Source organism: Orycteropus afer, unplaced genomic scaffold (assembly GCF_000298275.1).
Source record: "Orycteropus afer afer isolate SDZICR_OR568_19922 unplaced genomic scaffold, OryAfe1.0 scaffold00125, whole genome shotgun sequence".
In the NCBI taxonomy this organism is placed as follows: Eukaryota; Metazoa; Chordata; class Mammalia; order Tubulidentata; family Orycteropodidae; genus Orycteropus; species Orycteropus afer.
Window position 1 is genome coordinate 3,842,618 of NW_006921712.1, and position 16,347 is coordinate 3,858,964.

General features: G+C 37.2%; 1 protein-coding gene across 1 annotated transcript in view; it reads left to right on the forward strand.

Annotated features, from left to right (window-relative positions):
• Positions 1–16,347, forward strand: part of DLGAP2 (DLG associated protein 2) — a 353,749-nt gene that overhangs the window by 317,273 nt on the left and 20,129 nt on the right. The window contains exons 6-9 of the mRNA XM_007944427.2: positions 2,566–2,915; positions 4,143–4,184; positions 11,167–11,252; positions 13,010–13,425. Of these exons, the coding sequence (XP_007942618.1) occupies positions 2,566–2,915; positions 4,143–4,184; positions 11,167–11,252; positions 13,010–13,425 (894 nt within the window). The remainder of the gene's footprint in view (positions 1–2,565; positions 2,916–4,142; positions 4,185–11,166; positions 11,253–13,009; positions 13,426–16,347) is intronic.

Here is a 16,347-nt window from a genome sequence, read left to right on the forward strand (position 1 = left end):
TTCTCTCCAAGGAGTGTATTTACCTCAGGTAAGTGTTCAACTCCTATGCCTATCTTTTGCTTGCCTGGAAGCCACAGGTGTGGGTTCAATTCTAGACCTAAAGGGCAGCTAGGGGCCATAGTCTCAGTGGTTCCACCAGGCTCTATCAGACCAGCAAACCTGGTCCCCCTTTTTTTTCTCCCAAATGCTTTTGAGTTTTGTTCCACATTGTTCTCCCTCTCTATCCAGGGTCTCCTACATAGATCCCCCACCGAGTGGTTAACATTGGTAGCTGGGCACCATCTAGTTCTTCTGGTCTCATAGTCATATGGGCTGCAGATTGCATTATGTACCAGTCTCTAGGACTAATTATTTCCATGAATCTTTGGTTTTCTTCATTCTTCTTTGCACTGGATGAGAAGAGACCCATCATTGCATCCAGATGGCTTTTAAGGTCCCAGTTGCTTACAGTAAAACATCTTGACCTGATAAACTCAATTAGCTTTGTCATTGTTTATTTGGGGTAACGTTTGAAAATGTATTTATTAGAAAAATCCATTCAGACAGATTTTTAAATAGTTGAAGAAGAGGGTGAGGGGTTAGAAAGTACCCTGACATCTACACAAATAAAGCCCTGAAAAATGATGAATTTCCAGATGCAAAAGCAGCATGGTAATTCTCAGGGCACAGTTTCTGAAAGTTCTGAAAGAGCATTTTTGTTCAGTCTGTCTTCACAGAGGATGCAAAAGACTCTCCAGAAGATGCTTATGTGCATGTCTTGTCACTATAACAAACAACCCTTACACTTCTGCAGGCTGTGTACAAGGATGTGTTGGTTTTGTATTGCAATGAAAAGTCTGGATGCAGTTTAAGAGGCACTTTATCAGTTCTTTCAAGATAGAGAAAAATAATCAATTGTAATAGAAGACCAATTCATATCAGAAGAGAGTATTAAGTCTTTGCTATAAAAATAAGGAGTACCTTGAGCCCCGGCAAATAGGCCTAATGTCTTTTTGGTAGCTTCTAAAAGATACTTAGGGAGCTCTGGTGGTGTAGTGCTTAAGGCATTTGACTGCTAACTAGAAGTCTGGTGTTTCAAATGCACCGGCCACTCCTTGGAAGGAAGACTGAACAAGCTATTATTTCCATAGAGACCACCTCGGAAACCCAAGGAGGGGTCCCTATGAGTTGGAACAGACTTGAGGCAGTGAGTTTGGTTTAGTTTTTAAAAGATACTTAATATAATTCTCATCTCCAAATGCATTTATTTTTATTTAGTTGATTATTGTAAAGTCAGTATGTGTAAAACTCATATGCCACGTAGGCTTAGCCAAACCAAAGGAAACCCACTGCCTTCATTCAATTCCAACTTATAGTAACCCTATAGGACAGAGTAGAACTGCCCCATAGGGTTTCCAAAGCTGTATTAAAAAAAAAAAAAAAACTCACTACGGTCGAGTCAATTCAACTCATAGTGACCCCTCCTTGAGTTCCCGAGGCAGTATCTCTATGGCAGTAGATTGCTTAATCTTCCTTCCAAGGGGTGGCTGGTGGATTTGAACCTCCAGCTTTCTGGTTAGCAGTCAAATGCCTTAGGTACTAAGCCATTTGAGCTCTCAAAGCTGTCAATCTTTACAAAACAGACTACTACCACAGGACTGATGGCTTCAAGCCACTGACCTTTTGATTAGCAGCTAAGTGCTTAACCAGTGTGCCACCAGGGCTCTGCAGGCTTGGCAGGAGGGTGAAAATGGCTGAAGACTATCTGTGTCCAGGATAGATCTATAATCCTCATGTCTTTTTTTCAATTGATTTCCTACAACTTCAACCTAATAGTCTGTACTATGAGAAGCAAATAATTTTCTAATATTGTATATTTTTTCAATTATAAAAATAATACTCATTATAAACAGTTTTAGAAAATACAGGCAAGTAGAAGAGAAAATAATCAGCCATATTGCCACCCTAAGATAAGCATGATTAACCTCTTTACGTACTTCTAATCATTTTTATGGGAGCTCTGGTAGCATAGGGCCTAAGGCACTTGACTGCTCACCAGAAGGCTGGCGGTTCAAACCCACCAGCCACTCCTCGGAAGGAAGGTTGGGCAATCCTACTTCCGTAGTGATACTGCCTCGGAAACCCAAGGAGGAGTCGCTATGAGTCGGGGCTGACTCGACGGCAAACAACAACAACAATCATTTTTATATTCACAGGCTTTGTTTAAAAATATATTCTACCTTAGTGTATTTATAATGTAGTATCCTGTGTGTTTTTAATTTAGCATTATAAAATGAGCATTGCCCATATACTATGAGTTTCATAAAAATTATAGTATAGCTGCATTCTGTCCTGCTGAATCATTAGTTACTGAATTGTGTCTCTATTGCTGAAATTTTAGGAGTTTTTATGATGGTTTGCTCCATGTAAAATATCTCTGTGCATAAAATTTTGCCCCCAGAATAGGCTAGGTACCCAGAAATATGCTCCAAGGTTCTGAACATGTTTAAGTTGCAGGCCAGACTCTTATGGGGGCAATATATACTTACTAACTTGGAGCTTTTATTTACTTTTTTCTTCTTACAGCTGTACCATATACAAATTACAAAAAAACACCCCCACCGGTACCTCCTCGGACCACCTCCAAGCCACTGATTTCAGTGACAGCCCAGAGCAGTACTGAGTCAACCCAGGATGCCTATCACGACAGCCGGACTCAAAGGATTTCCCCATGGCCACAGGATGGCCGAGGCCTCTACAACTCTACCGACAGTCTGGACAGTAACAAGGCCATGAATCTTGCCCTAGAAACTGCCGCAGCTCAGCGACATGCCTCTGAAAGCCAGAGCAGCTCAACGCGGACCAGTGACAAGGCAATTTTAGTGTCAAAAGCCGAAGAGTTCCTCAAGAGCCGCCGTTCCTCTATAGGGATTCAGGTAGCCTATCATTAACATGTATCTGTGGTGACTTGCTCCACCTGGTTCTGTAAATAGCATAGACTGAGACATTTGGCTTCAGTAGCTCTACAAATCTAATAGCCCTGGCTTCTTAGTATTAATTGTAATCCTCCGCAGGGCAGTGAAACATTAGAGAAAGGTTGTCCTTTCATGTTACAAAGCCGCAAGTGAAATAGGTGGGTGAAACAATCCCAGTGTGAATCCATTTGCAGAGCTAAGGGAGATCCACCTGCTCATGTTGCTTCCCCTGTTAGCCTGGAGAATATCCTCACTTCTGCATTTCCTAGAGGCAAATGGCTGTTTGGAGAGCATAGAGATAAGGTTATTCTGATGCTTAAGAAGGGTGATTTTTTTGTTAAAGTTCAGTTTAGCAAAAGCTTTTCAGTCTCACCATCAAACAGTAAACTGAGGGAAAAGGCACCAGGAATAAAAAGGAGAAAGGAAAAGAAAAGGTTGCTTTGTACAACACTGAAAACATGCTGACAGTTGCTTAAAGCATGGATCACTAAGAGGCGCCCTGTCCAGATGGCAGGGTATTCCTTAGATGGTCCCTTGAGTCCACAAATACTGTTTTCCCTATTTTCAGACCTCCAGTCACTTTAGGCCCCAAAACATTGAGCCAGCATACAGACTTGGTGGTACATTCTCTCTGCCTTTGAATGGATGATAACTTTGAGTATTTTTCATAACACAAGTCAATTTTAAGTGTAGGTAAAATGTAAGGTACTGTTCTAAGAAATAGGAGCAGTATTTCAGGTCACTTCACCCTTGTTCAAATACGTCCAATCAAGGGGCAGCACCAGCAGTTTTCTTTATAGCAACCAAATCTTTTAATTCAGCTCAGGTGAATCTTCCCTTCCAGATCTTATTGATGTAATTAACCAGGTTTGTTAATAAAGTTCTTTGCTGAGATGGTTCTCCTCTTGCTTCCTTAACTCCTCCATTTAGCCTGTGTCCAGCCAGAAGTTTATAAAATCAGAATGCTTTAATCACCACTGAGCCTCACCCAGGGAAGAGGTCAAGTAGAACTCTAGCTAACAGAGCCATGTCTTGTGCTTGGCATTATTGTGAGAGGTGATACTATGTCCTGGATATGATGGGGATTTGGAGCAAAGTACTGTCTGGAGGAGCAGGGTGGGAAGAGTGCCCGCTTTTATAGGTCCTCTGAACCAGGTCTCCACAGTGTGGCTTCATTGTTTTGTTTAGGATTCTGAATTCCCAGAGCATCAGCCATACCCAAGGTCAGATGTAAGTACCAAAATATACTCCAAAGCCAAATACGCATGAATTTTATTTTATCTACCTTTTTTGGATTATTCATACAACTGCTCTTGTCACTTCTCTCTGTCCTGATTCTATATGCCAGGCACTATGCTAGGTGCTTTCATATTATTGCATTGTACCCAATGATGTGTAATTAGTCCCACTTAGATGATGAGAATGATGGTGCTCAGAAAGGTTAAGTAGCTTTCCTGCAACCAAGGGACTGGCTGAGGTTGTAGAGGTAGTAATTTGGAAAGCCAGAATTCCTATGCAGATCTCTCTGGCTCCAAAGTCATGGTGATAATAGAGACTTGGGAAGTCCTCAAAATTCACTAGGTCTATTTCAAATCTCTAAAGCGATTGTGCCACTTTTTAATTTTCTCACCTGCCACCTTCCACAAGCATTTTCTAGACTGCCCAACTCAGCAATAAACAAGCAAATGAGAGGGTAAACATCTGAATACATGACTTTTTCTGAAGGTAGTGGGAAGATAATTTTAAAATCCACTAAATCATATTATCATAATGATAAATTATGCCACCACTTCCTGCCTTCAGCTTTCTCCTAACAGCTTTTTTTCTCTCTTACTCCACTCTGTTTTTAGCTCCCATGTCTTTGTTCAAGTTCTTTCTGCCTAAAGTATAATTTCCTCTCCATATCCACCCCACCATTTCATCTTCTAAAACACAGATCATGTATTAACCACACTAAGAACCCTTTCTTGATACTATCTCCCAAATTGTGTGTTCTGTGAAGACTGGGACTATACCTTATGCATCTTGATATCCCCAACACCTAGCACAGTGCCTGACACATAGTGAGTGCTTGATAAATGTTGAACAAGTGAGTGAATGAATGAATGACTGGATGAGTGGTTGGCTGAAGATAAATGTGAATACAAGGATACAAGTGTTAGCTAATTCAGCTGTCTTTTATGGCAGTAAAAAATGCACAATACTATGAGAGCTTTTAACCTAGTAATTGTCACAAGTAGTTAATCAAGAAGCCAAAGGAAAATATAATCAAAGAAACTCAAGAATCAAGATAAAGAAAATAGGCAACAAAATTAAAGATAGATGTGTTTAGGAAGGCAAACCAAAGAATGAAGAACAAAGAAACAGAATGAAATGAATATTTAAACAAATGAAAAGACTATCCCTAGACACCTAAAAGGCATTAGAGGAATGGCTAAAGATAAGTCTAGTGTTGACAAGGCACAAAGTAAAATAATAATAGTAATTAAAAAAAAAAAATCTGTGGACATTTTTGCTGTGCCTCTGGCTCTCCACTACATGCTTGCTTAATACTCATAATAACCCTATGTGCTATTTGTTATTTTGCCTAATTTATGGCTGGGGAAGCTGAGGCCCAGGAAGGGTAAGTTTGCCTAAGGGTACATAGACAATAAATACACACACAACTAGAATGGAAACCCAGGTAAATCTAATCCCAAAGCCCAAACTGTTCTGCTTCCCAAAGAAGAGAAATAAAATGGCACAATGGTTCTGTGCCCTCAGTGAGCCAGAACTGATTCTCATTCCATGGACTTTCAGAATGAAAACGCAATCTCTCCTTCTGTTTCGGAAGCTGGATATGTGTTGCTCTGTCCTACAGCTTTTGTAAAAGGAAGACGGCTAGCATTTTGTATATTCAAACTAGCAACTAATGGGACTAATTTTCTCCTGATCACTCATTAATTTCCACTAATTTACCAGTATTGTTCTTACTTCTGAATACAGTTCACACTGCTGAATGAAACTTCTGTAGAGCTCACACCCTAAATGAATCACTGATTTATGAGTTTATAACTCCCTAAGTTTACAGTACATCTTTTGACACTGTACAACTGATTTCTTCAGGATTTGATTTACAAATGCTGGGCTCCATCTAATGTGATAGCCCAGTGACTGGATCTAATTTCAACCCTCACTTTTGGGTCCAGTCCTCCCTCTCTGTGCAGTTTAAACTAGAAGCAAGCTGCTAGTTACCTATGTTTCTCACATCTCTGGAAGTTCCTGCTTGTGAGACTAGCACTGTACAGCAGGACATGAAAACAGGTCCCATCAGAGCCTCTGGACTTACAGGCCAGAGACCCTCCAGTGAAGAAACACACAGAAGCCTTAGAGCTCACCACTTAGTCCTAGGATAGCCAATCCCGCTGCTGTTGAATAGATTTCAACTCATGGAGACTCATATGTGGCAGAGTAGAAATGTACTTCATAGGGCTGTGATGGATGATTTTTCAAAAATATTCACCAGACCTTTCTTCCCAGGTGCCTGTAGGTGAACTCAATCTTCAAGTGAACAGTTAGCAGCCTATCTCATAAACTGTTTGCATCAGCAGGGACTCCAATCCTAGCATAAGGAGCCTGAAATAATTTGCTAACATCATTCTGGGTGTCCTTAAATAGGTCATCTGACCTGGAATCAGTAATCTGGCCCACCTTACTTTTCTTCATTCTGATGGTAACATTTAACTATTACTTTTGTGTCCATTCATTTGTTTTTATCTGTTTGTTGTTTGTTATTGCAGAGATTTTAATTTTCTTGTGTGTATGTGTGTGTGTTGTACAACTCTTGAAATTGTCCTGCTCCCAGATACTATAGTTTAATGGAAGGGAGTCCCGGTTTCTTAGTCAGGAGTCCTTCAATTCCATCTGACTTAGTAGCCCCATCTGTAAAATGGAGACAAAGACCATTATTATTAATGATCTATTATTTCACTATCATTCTCCTTTATGAGAATAAAGGGGCACAACATATGAAAGCCCTTGTTATTAATCATTTCACATGCCCTCCACTGAGATGAAAATGTTTACCACTAATCCATAAATTCTGTCTCATTAGCCCTAAGCCATTTCATGTTTTAACCAGGCCTTCCACCATTCTGCTTGTTATACTTGCTTATGCTATAACTTTATATGCATTTGATAACAGCAGGATTTCAAATCATATTTGACTCTTTGACTTATAAGAGGTCCCTGAGGAAAATAAAATGGCTTTGTATCAAAAGTAATATACCTGCATTGCAATGTGTAAAGTTTTGAACACAAAGCAATAAAAGAGCACAGTTTCTGATATGATATCTAACAGAATATTACTGGTCAATAGCTCCCACCAACAGCACCAGATTCATTCTTTCACGGTCAGTGAAAAGGCTGGGGCTTAGTCTGAGGCTGAATTGAGGTTGTCTTTCACTGAAAACTTAGGTCAAGCCACCAGATGTGGAAACAAGACACATAAGGGCCTATCTCTTCAGCCTCATCTCTCATCAGTACTACACAACACACACACACACACACACACACACACACATCAGCCATAGTAAACTCCTTGCTTCTTAAACAGGTCATGCTTAAGAATGTCCTCCATCACACTCTATGACAGAAGGCTCAGATTAAATCACTGGTGACACTGCTCTGTTGTTGTTATATGCCATCAAGTTACCCCGACTTATAGCGACCCCTCCTTGGATTTCCGAGGCAGTATCACCACGGAAATAGATTGCCCTATCTTTCTTCCGAGGAGTGGCTGGTGGGTTTGAACTGCCAGCCTTCTGGTTAGTAGTCAAGTGCCTTAGGCACTACACTACCAGAGCTCCTTGCCCTAGGAAGACTTAAGTCAGTCTTCTGCCTTCCCACAGTACCTCAGCAATCCTCTATGAAAGCACATTATCAGTTTATGTGTCTATCTTACCCATTAATCAATAAGCCCTTCAAATACAGTTTTTACATCTCAAATCTAAAAACCCATGGCTGTCAAGTTGATTCTGACTATTCTGACTGATAACAACCCTCTAGGACAGAGTAGCACTGCCCCATAGGGCATTTATCCAAGACGATAAATCTTTAAGGAGGCAGACTGCCTCAACTTTCTACTGTGGGGCAGGGCAGCTGATAATTTCACCTGAAATACTGTGATTTTGCTGATTCATCTTTTTTTTTCTCCTCAACACCTAGAATAGCTAGCTAGTAAATCTTTTAAAATAAATATATATATACATTTTTCAAAGTTTTTTTCATTTTTAATTTGGAGTCCAGAATTTCCACTGTTTCTTTTCTTTGTCTTATGTAGCTCTGGTGACACAGTGGCTAAGTCATTTGGCTGCTAATCAAAAGATCAATTCAAATCCACTAGCTGCTCTAAGGGAGAAGGATGAGGCAGTCTGCTTCCATAAAAACTTACAACTTTGGAAACCCTATGGGATATTCTGCTCTGTACTGTATGGTCACTGTGAGTTAGAATCAACTCAAAGGCAGTTTGGTGTTTTTGGTTTATTTTATCTTAAACTTGCTTTTTTTTTTTTTCTATCTCTACTCTCAATCTCTACCCCCAGTATTGCTGAAATAGATAAAATGGTGTTGACAAAGCACAAAGTAAAATAATAATAATAATGCTGGCCATATATGATCTCATTATATCCCCTCTCAAACTTTCACCTTCCAACATTAGTGAACTTAATAAAAAAAAGGATTCACATGGCAACCACTATTAACATCTATAAAATTTATCAAATATATATTATTTTAATTTATATATATACATATATGTATATATATAAATATATATATGTGTGTGTATATATATATGTAGGAGCTCTGATGGCATAGTGAATAAGGCATCTGACCACTAACCAGAAGGTCAGTGGTTTAAACCAGCCGCTCGATGGAAGGAAGATGGGGTAATCTACTTTTATAAAGATTTACAGACTTGGAAACCCAATGGGGGTCACCATGAATTGGAATTGACTCCATGGCAGTGAGTTTGTTTTTTTTTGGTTTATATGTGTGCATATATATGTTGTTGTTGTGTGCTGTCGAGTTGGACCCAACTCATAGGGACCCCTCCTTGGGTTTCCAAGGCAGTGTCACTATGGAAGTAGGTTGCCCAACCTTCCTTCTGAGGAGTGGCTGGTGGGTTTGAACTGCCAGCCTTCTGGTTAGCAGTCAAGTGCCTTAGGCACTATGCTACCAGAGTTCCCGTGTGTATGTGTGTGTGTGTATATATATATATATATATATATAATTCATTCATCTGATCATCCTATAATTTGTGAGGAGAAAACATAAAATTTTTGTGGACAAGCTTACATGAATGGGCTTTGTAAAGAGAATTTTACATTAGTCAAATAAGATATTTGACGTCACCTTCATTTCTGAGTCAAAAAAGCTAATACTCAACAAAATTTAAGAAACTTACCTAAGAGTCATACAGTCAGTAAGTGGGCAGAATCTGACTGACTGCAAAAGCTGTATTTTTCTAACTCACTACAAAAATAGCATAATTTTTTTCAATAAAATTTGGGAACTAGAGAAAGGGAAAAAAAAATTCTTCTGTTATATTTTTTGTTGTATGTGTTTTTAGTCACTTATATGAATATATGTACCTGTGAATATATGTATTTTTTTTATTATGATCATTTTGTGTAAATAATTATAATAATAATCTCCATGTCAAGCAAGGGAAAATTTAATAAAGCCATCACTTATTTAAAATTAGAATGAGGAATGGTGATTAATGGTAAAGTTAGGATTTTCACTCAAAAATTTCTTCCTCCTGTAGTCAGTCTGTTTCTTGCTCCATCTTTAAAAAATGTATACAAATTAGGTACAACTTCTCTGCAAGTCTTCAGAATTATACCAATTTAAAAAATTGGTGTATCTGATCATTTCCCATGGCTAGTAATGATGAGCACAGGCTCTGTTTTCAGAAGATCTGGGATTGAATCCTAGCTCTGCCAAGAACAAACTGTGTGCCCTTGGGCAAGTTACTTAACTTCCTTGGTTCCTCAACTGTTGTGAGGATTGTTGTGAGGATTACTTGAGTAATGTTCTTAGCACAGTATCTGGTGCATGGTAAGCATAAAATAAATACTAGTTACAATTACTATTATTATTATTATTATCACTTCTGTGAATCACAACTTCAGTTCATCCTTGGTTTTCATAGACTTAGCCTTAGGTCAATCACAAATTATAATTAAATTTATAAAGTACAGCTTTTCTCTCAAAACTCGGAGAATTCAGTAACATAATTATTTGTTCAATGGTTTGTACTCATCCTTCTAGTAATCACTAATATTTTTTTAAAAAGGAAACTGTTTCACAAGTAGGTTATTATATTTTGAATAGAGGTCAGAAATCCTTTTGATACGATGGTAATATTTTTGTGCAAAAAGAAAACGACAGTTGAGTACCATGGAATATTTATGATTTAACTAACTTTTGGTTTCACAGACTATTCATATTGAGAGTTTTTGTTTTTATGGGATTTTCTTTTAGAAAATTTACTATATTAGAATTCCATCATGTGATAAGTTTACACTGCTGATGATCATTAAAATGCTTCATGGCTGCGGGGGAACTTTTGGTCAAATACAGCTACACTAAAGATTGTCTGTCCGAAACATGATACTGTGATCCGACATCACCCTGCTGACACAGTACTGTTAGCAAATGTGAGACAGCTAAATGTTGATGGAGAGATTGTCTTAATGTTTTGGATAAAATGCTTAAATGCTGTCTTTTTGTATGTGGATGCAGCCATCAGTATAATTCTATTAAATTGCTTATTTGTTTTTGTTAGCCATGTTTGGTTCATGCTGTACTTAGTTTCTTCACTGTAGGATGTGATAAGCACTTTTAAGTCCTATAATAATGCAGTCCAGAGACGGTTTCTTGCCTGAGATGAACTAAGTCACTTTACTTGCATACATTTAAAAGACAGAATGCCACATTGAGTTCAAGTAGTTATGTAAAATTTGGTGAAGCACAGTAGCAACCTAATTACACAAACATGAATTACATATCCCTTTCTTTGTAATTTTACTGGGTCAAGTGCATCTCTGCATTGATTAAACAAGTGCATAATTAATTACAGCAAATGAACAACAACAACAAAAAAAAATAGTCCCTTGTCCAGGCCCCACATTTCAGTCCTAAAATAAGATGTTTTGTGTTGAATTAGGTGGAAACAGCTACAGATTCTGACACGGAGAGCCGAGGCCTACGGGAATATCACTCTGTTGGCGTGCAAGTAGAAGATGAAAAGCGGTAACTCACCCCTCTTCAAAATATATGTTTCCCAAGTGAGAGCTGTTTGTTAAAAACCTGATTGCAAGACTCTAGATCACATTGGCCATCAATAATTCATGCCATTTGTGGAAACAGGGTCATATATTTATGCTTTTCAATTTCTATCGTTCAAGTATGAATTAACATTCACCTATGTCTTGTTTTTCCAAGAGGCAAGGGAATAATTCTTTCTAATTTACTACTTCTGAATGCAGAGTGGCTGACAGCTCTGAAAGTCAGAGTTTTTTATCCAAAGGAAATGGATAAAAGAATGGGCTGAGGGTAATGTATGTTTTCTCACCTGATAATGTTAAAAGTAAAAAGAAAGTCAGAAAGTGAAAGAGAACGAAAGAAGTTCAAGACCTTAGATATGCCATGAAATTGTTTCACTCATAAAAGAACTACCTTAAACTATAAACTGTAAAATCATGTCCTTTAAAGTAATGTTATTTTTACAACAAGGGCAGGATAATAATTTTATTTTATGTTTTAAATAATATACAGTATCTTATAAATGTAATAAAAACAAATTTTAATGAGCACATTACATATTGAACATCAATAAGCATCTTGTAGGTAAAGTGCAGAATAGTATTCCTTATAGCAGAAGGTTTTAGAACCTGATCTGTAAAGATTTTGACTGCAAAGAAATTCAGACCACAAATTAATGACTCCCATGAATTTTCCAAGTAGACTTTTCAGAAACTGGACATCTTTTGCACCTGGGAAACTGGGCTTGTTGCCCTCCATCCTGATCAGTAGTTCGTTGTCATCCCCTTTGCCTCCAGCAAAGGAAATAAGTGGCAAATTCATTAACCAGCTGTTCTCACAGCTGTTTGCCATCTGTGGATTCAGTTGGTGAGTAGCCAAAACATATCTACAGTAAACTTCGGATGTGCAGACATACACACACAGACACATACACACACTCTATCCTCTCAACTCACATACACTCAGAGTTTTCATCTAGCAATATCTGGTCTGCAATTATAGGCTTGTTTCCCGCCAATCATTTCATTAATTGTCTATGTGGAAATAGGTTATACTCAAATACATACAATGAGAATGTTTAAAAAAAAAAAAAAAAAAAACACCTGCTGAAGACAGAATTTGGGTTCATTTTTTATTTTGACCTTGAACTAGATAGATGGACAGAGTGACTGCCAACAATGAGGATGGGGCAGGACCTGGCAGTGTTTCATTCTCTGGTACCTAAAGTTGCTGTGAGTTAGAACCAACTTGATGGCATCTAACAACAACAACAACATTTTGCATAAAAGTTAATGAGGATGATATTAAGTTATTAAACTAGGAAAGGATGTTTATGCCCTACAATGTGATAGAGTCACTAAAACTCAGTATGACACAGATATTATTTACATAAAAATGTAACATAACACATCATGTTATATATATACAACATGAAGTTGAATAAACTTGTAGCACATTTCTGAAAGAAAGGTAACCATTTGAAGACAGTGGTTTAATAGAAGACATTTACTCTCATTATTCAGTAAACTGAAATCTTAAGGTGACATCATTTAGACACTGAAACCTAGGCAGATGTTGAAGTTTAATTACTTGTAAAATGAAGCAGTCTTTCATGAATGAAATACATAAAGTGTTACATAATAAAAACTTTCTTTTTCTTTCAGAAGGCATATTTAGGATTTTGTTGCATATTTAAATGCATCTCAGAAAGTCTACCATTTTGTCTTCTTTTCCTCCTTCTCTAGACATGGACGTTTTAAACGTTCCAATAGTGTAACCGCTGCTGTCCAAGCAGACTTAGAATTAGAGGGCTTCCCAGGACACATCACCATGGAGGACAAAGGTCTCCAGTTTGGTTCATCCTTCCAGCGACACTCAGAACCTAGCACTCCTACCCAGTATGGAGCGGTAAGAACTGTACGGACACAGGGACTCTTCAGTTATAGAGAAGATTATAGGACCCAAGTTGACACTTCAAACCTTCCCCCTCCTGACCCTTGGTTGGAGCCATCCATTGACACAGTAGAAACTGGAAGAATGTCTCCATGCCGCAGGGATGGGTCATGGTTCTTGAAACTTCTGCACACAGAGACAAAGAGAATGGAAGGCTGGTGTAAAGAAATGGAAAGAGAAGCAGAGGAAAATGATCTCTCAGAAGAAAGTAAGAACACTTTTTTTTTTCCCTATGTTTTTAGACACTGGTAATTTTTCAATGAAAAAGAAAAAACAAGTGAGTGTGAATATTAATGCAGAAAACTTCCTTAGATATTTGAGAAAATAAAAATAAATATGCTTTCTGCCATCCTCAATTCTAAGAAAAAATAAACAATTATAAAGCAACCACTGAAATATTAAAAAGTTTATTTTATTTTTTTAAATGAATTGAATATGAGATCAATTATCCTAATGGTTTTCTTGGCGATATAGTTTTTCTCATATTCCACTTGCCAATTCTCTTGGCAGTGTCTTAATGTGGGGTATTTTGATTGTTTTCTAGAATTTCTACTGTCCCATATTCATAAAAAGTTGCTTTGACATTAGACCAGAGAAAAGCTGATATATAAAAGACTCAACCACTTAGGTATAAAATACCTGGCTACAGTTTTCTGGTCATTAGGTTAAATGGAAATTGTCCTGGCCAGTGTCAGAAAGCAGATCTACTCTAAATGCCTTATAGTTCAAGTAAGTCTCTGCTTCTCTATGTAGAAAGGGACAGCTCCCTTATTCTCCAGTTCCCTACATTTACCTGAAGAAATGGATCATAAAGATTTTTTTCAGAAACAGCATTCTTTATAAATTGTACATGATTTTTAAATAAATATAAATTCATTTATTTTTATTTATAAAAGAGAACTTTTATAAATTTTCCTTTTTTTATAGACTGAGATTATCAAGAATATAATCGCAAAATATTTAGAACTAGCACTTGTCATTACCAAAATAGAATTCTTCAAAGATATTTCAGAATGTCTTAACTTGACAAATCATACTCTCCTTAAAGTACTTCTTTTCCAAGCTTTCCTTTATACATTTATTAGATCACTATAAATTCTGAAATTTGGAATGATAGACAATGTTCTTAGGAATCTAGCCCTGACATTGCATTTCTAGATAACTCCTATAATGGAGTGTGCCAGTAACCCTAGACATGGAAGTATGACAGTGAAATTATAGTGACTGTAACTTACAGAGTGCAATGGACTTGGAATCCAAGAAAACAGAGAAAATAATTTTAGTATTAAAATTTTTAGCTGTTCTGACTTACGGTGTTAACCTATGAAGAAATGGGAATAGTGTCTTTAAATGACTGATTATATGCTTACACATTTCTCTCAATCATCAAATTCCATGTATCATTTACATGAGTTGTTACTAAACATTTAGTGTTTTGGAGAAAGTGTTACATTTGAACCTGCCCTCTCAGCTCTTCTGTTTCTACAATTCTGCACATGGCTGATAAATGTCAGAGTAAGAGTATTCAAATTGTTCACATACTCTTTGCTTAAATTTACCATCTGCTTAGGGTGCATTTAATGGAGTGATTATTCATAATTCTGATATTTAAAAATTACTCATTTTCTGTAGCATTTTTCTCTTTGTCAGTATATGTTTCAGCCTAGAGCAATCATTTTAATTGTAATATGGATTTATGATGTCTTTCACAAAGACAAAACACAGAAAAAGTAAATTGAGTAAGTCTGTGCCCAAGAGGAGTTTAAATTATCAACTCTATCTTTGTGTGTGCTAACTAGTACAGCCTATGTTGGTTGTATATTCTCTCTAGGCATGGAAAATGTTGTAAGACCTACATATTGAACAATCACGATACATTTTCTATCAGTGATTACTCAATAAAAGACCTTTGATGAAGATGAGGAGAGAGAGGAAAAAAAATTCAGAAGGAAGTAATATTTGTCAGTTCTTAACCCCATCCGAGCAATAGTAAGGATGACGCAGGATCAGGCAATGGTTCATTCTGTTATGCATAAGGTTAACATGAGTTGGAGTCAATTCAATGGCAGTTATCTATCTAAGCCTATTAAATGTCTATAAAATTTATTCTATTATCATTTGAATTTGCACCATTGAATTTACACATTGTAAAATTCTGGTCTCCTTTTGTGTATAAAGGAGCTCTGGTGGTGCAGTGCCTAAGACATCTGACCACTAAGCAGAAGGTTGCAGTTTAAACCCACCAGCCTCTCTGTGGAAGGAAGTTGGGCAATTTACTTCCGTAAAGATTTACTGCCTTAGAAGCTCAGCTGGGTTGCTACGAGTCAGAATCGACTCAATGGCAGTGGGTTTGGTTTGCTTTGCTTTGTGTGTATAAGACATTAGTTTTTACTATGTTCATAAAATAACACAGAGCAATACTTCCCTTATCATAATTTTCCATATTTAATTTGTACTTTTAATTTAGTCAGAATTTTACCAAGAATAATTTATTTTAAAAATTAGAAACCTTTAAATCACCACTATTGAACACTTATTATTTGCCAGGTACTATGTGTTTTACACACCTCATTTAATGCTTACCACAATGTAACAGGTAGATATTTTCACCACTCAAAAAACAAGGAAACAGAGGCTTAGAAACGTTGGTATCTTGCAAATGTCACACAATATAGCTATGGAATCAGGGCTCAATATCAGAGCTGTCTGACGTAAAAGATTGTGCTTCTCCACTATACTTTCTAAAGTTAGTAAGATCAAAATGTTATTTTACTAGAAGCTTTCTGCTTTATATGTTTCTGTCCTATCTTTGTACTTATTTTCTACTTTCTTCTGCTGCTTTAGAAAATATTGAGTATATCATTTAGATACTTCATCCTGATCCCACCACAGCTGGGACACCCATTCGGGGTCCGGAGATAAGCCCTTAGCTAATAATATCTATACTTAGGTTATTGTGCCTTAGCCATTGGGAAATAATAGGTGAAAGTTAGAAAGAGGCAAATTTCTTCTCAAACTAAGAATGAATGATCTAGCAATTAAAAGCTTTCAATGCTGCAGTAAGGTCAAGATGGTTATTGATTATTTTCTCACTGGTGGCACTCAAGAAAATTCTGTATACAATACCATA